This window comes from Octodon degus, unplaced genomic scaffold (assembly GCF_000260255.1).
Source record: "Octodon degus isolate 3935 unplaced genomic scaffold, OctDeg1.0 scaffold00012, whole genome shotgun sequence".
Lineage (NCBI taxonomy): Eukaryota > Metazoa > Chordata > Mammalia > Rodentia > Octodontidae > Octodon > Octodon degus.
The window spans coordinates 1,837,627-1,840,403 of NW_004524588.1; the positions used below are offsets into that span (position 1 = coordinate 1,837,627).

Sequence of the window (2,777 nt, forward strand, 5' to 3'; positions counted from 1 at the left end):
CTCTTCTTCTCCTTCTCCTTCTTCTCCTCTTTCTCCTCCTCCTTCACATCTTCCCCTCTTACCCAGGCAGCTGTCAATTTCTGGGATGTTTGATTGGTTTTTCTTATTGCTTCGAATGTGTAATAAAGCAAAGTGAGGCCGGCATAGTGCCTCATATCTGGTAACATTCCAATGCCAGCCTAGGCTATCATGAGACTCTGCCTCAAAAAAAAATGAAAAAAGGGAAAGGACAGCTTTAGAGACATAGTAGTTTTGCCTTCCCTGGCAGGGTGTGCCCACCTGCCACAATGACTGCATTTATTCTGAATGCCGCCCAAGGCTGCCCCACTTGTTATTCAGCAGACCTTGATAGCACTGCTGCTTACACGGTCAGCCTGCCTAGGATGTCAAGATTGGGTGTTCTATGGGACATGCTCAGAATGATGTCTTAACTATAGTTCATGAAAGGAGAAAGTAACCAGAAGAGCCCTTTTGGAGTTGATTCCATTCTTGCTTATATTTAGAAATAGTCATTTTCTATGAGCCATAACCCCTTAGTTTTTACTCTTAGCTCTCAGAAACCTGCAAAAGTTAAGGTGGATCAGTCTTAGAAAGTTAATTCTGCTCCCATCCAGACAATACACAATCAGAGGCACACTATTGAGTACTTTTTGCTGCACAGAGCCCCTCAAAGAGGGAGCATTGACTACTCTCCCGGAAGCAGTGGATGCTGACTTTTAACTGCTGGGAAAGAGACTTTTGTGACATTGGTGGATCCAGGAATCACTTCATGTTCTATGTTTTCCCCAGAGAAAGGAAGGGTGCAGCTAGGAACAGGAAGGCTGTGGAGAAACACTTCCACTAGACTGGTTTAAGCTCTTCTTTTCTTCTTAGCTCCTCTAGATTTGGTCACTTACCTACCTGAATTGGCCAGCATTATAAATGAGCTCCATCCTGGTATAGATGTAACCAGGCACAAAGATTTAACAGCTGGAGTAGCTCAGACCTCTGGACCAGATTTGCCCGGAGGCATATTCCAGGATACACAGACTTTCAGTAAGTGAGGGCCTTGCTTCAGGGGAGCCTGGGGCAGGCATCACTATCCCTGCAATGATATTACATTTCGGGTATCTTCTCCTCCATGTCTCACTGAAACCCTACTTTCCTCCAGCACACTGAATTCACATAATGAATAGTCAAAACTGTATTTCACAATTTTTTCTAGAAATCTCTGCTGCCTTGCAGTTGGACATGGCACCCCTCTGTCTTGGCTCTTTTTCTCTTGCTAAGATAAAATACCCAACACCCAAAGTTAAAGGAGGAAATGCTTATTTCATCCCACAGTCTGCAGAGCTTTCATCCAGCTGATTCCAAAGCAGGGCAGCATGGCAGAGGGGCATCACAGAGAAGAAACAGCTCAGAGCTCAAGGTAGAGGGGACAGAAGGCAGCTACAGGCAGTAGCAAGCCTGCCCTCCCACACTTCTTCTATATCCCACCCAGGCTGTAACTCTGTTGACTGATTCCACTCACACCAGGGTGGGGCTGCTCCCATCCACAACCTTATCATATCTTAATGTAGAGCCACACACCCTAACATAGCTACTACCAAAGCCCCACCTATGACTGCACAGAGCCCCATGGGATGTCTAGACACAGTACATAATGACAAATGAGTTCACTGTTGATGCAGACCCAGTTGTGAACCAAGATCCAACTGTTGGTGATGTCCTGACCTTTGGATTAGAGTCCACCAGAAACATATTCCAGGAGGACACACAGACTGCCAGTAAGTGGGGACCTTGCTTCAGGGAGGTGCGGGCAGGCATCGCTGTCTCCTATCTATTCCATGCCTCAGTGAAACCCTGCTTTCCCCCACTGTGCTAGATGTTCACAGTTAAGTGGTAGCCACACTTATAGTTCAAATTTTTGTCCCAGAAATTCTCAGGTGATTTGGAGTTGGAAATGTCCTCTAGGTCTTCATTCTTATTCCCTTGCTAAGATAAAATACCCAACACCCAAAGTTAAAGAAGGACATGTTTATTTTAGCTCGCAGTCTGCAGAGCTTAAATCCAGCTGATTCCAAAGCAGGGCAGCATGGCAGAGGGCATCACAGAGGAGAAACAGCTAATGACAAGGCAGAGGGGGCAGAAGGAAGCTACAGGAAGTAGCAACCCTGCCCTCCCATGCTTCTTTGTGTCCCACCTGAGCTATAACTATTGATTGATGCCGCTCACTTGAGGGTGGGGTGACACCCATCCACAACCTTAGAACCAGTATCACATCTTAATGTAGAGCCAAACACCCTAACACAGCCACTCTCCAAAGCCCCATCTAAGACTGCCTGGGGCCTGATTAGGATGTCTAGATATAGTCCATATTAACAAATGAGCTCACTGTTGATACAGATCCACTCGTGAACCATGATCCAACTGTTGGTGACGTCCTGACCTCTGGATTAGAGTCCACCAAAAACATATTCCAGGAGGACACACAGACTGCCAGTAAGTGGGGGCCTTGCTTCAGGGAGGCATGGGCAGGCATCGCTGTCTCCCATCTACTCCATGCCTCAGTGAAACCCTGCTTTCCTCCAGTGTGCTGGATTTTCACAGTTAAGTGGTAGGCACACATAGTTCAGATTTTTGCCCCAGGAATTCTCAGGTGATTTGGAGTTAGACATATATGCTCTGTCTTCACTCTTATTCTCTAGCTAAGGTAAAATACCCAACACCCAAAGTTAAAGAAATATGCTCTGTCTTCACTCTTATTCTCTAGCTAAGGTAAAATACCCAACACCCAA

The 2,777-nt window shown here is 46.1% G+C and overlaps 1 protein-coding gene across 4 annotated transcripts in view; it reads left to right on the forward strand.

The window, feature by feature from the left end:
- The window catches only part of LOC111815157, a 12,783-nt gene that overhangs the window by 975 nt on the left and 9,031 nt on the right, over window positions 1-2,777 (forward strand). For 3 of the 4 annotated variants that reach the window (XM_023709452.1, XM_023709454.1, XM_023709455.1), the window contains exons 2-3: window positions 874-1,035; window positions 2,386-2,481. In XM_023709452.1, the coding sequence (XP_023565220.1) occupies window positions 874-1,035; window positions 2,386-2,481 (258 nt within the window). The remainder of the gene's footprint in view (window positions 1-873; window positions 1,036-2,385; window positions 2,482-2,777) is intronic. The other variant, XM_023709453.1, reaches the window with a different exon arrangement.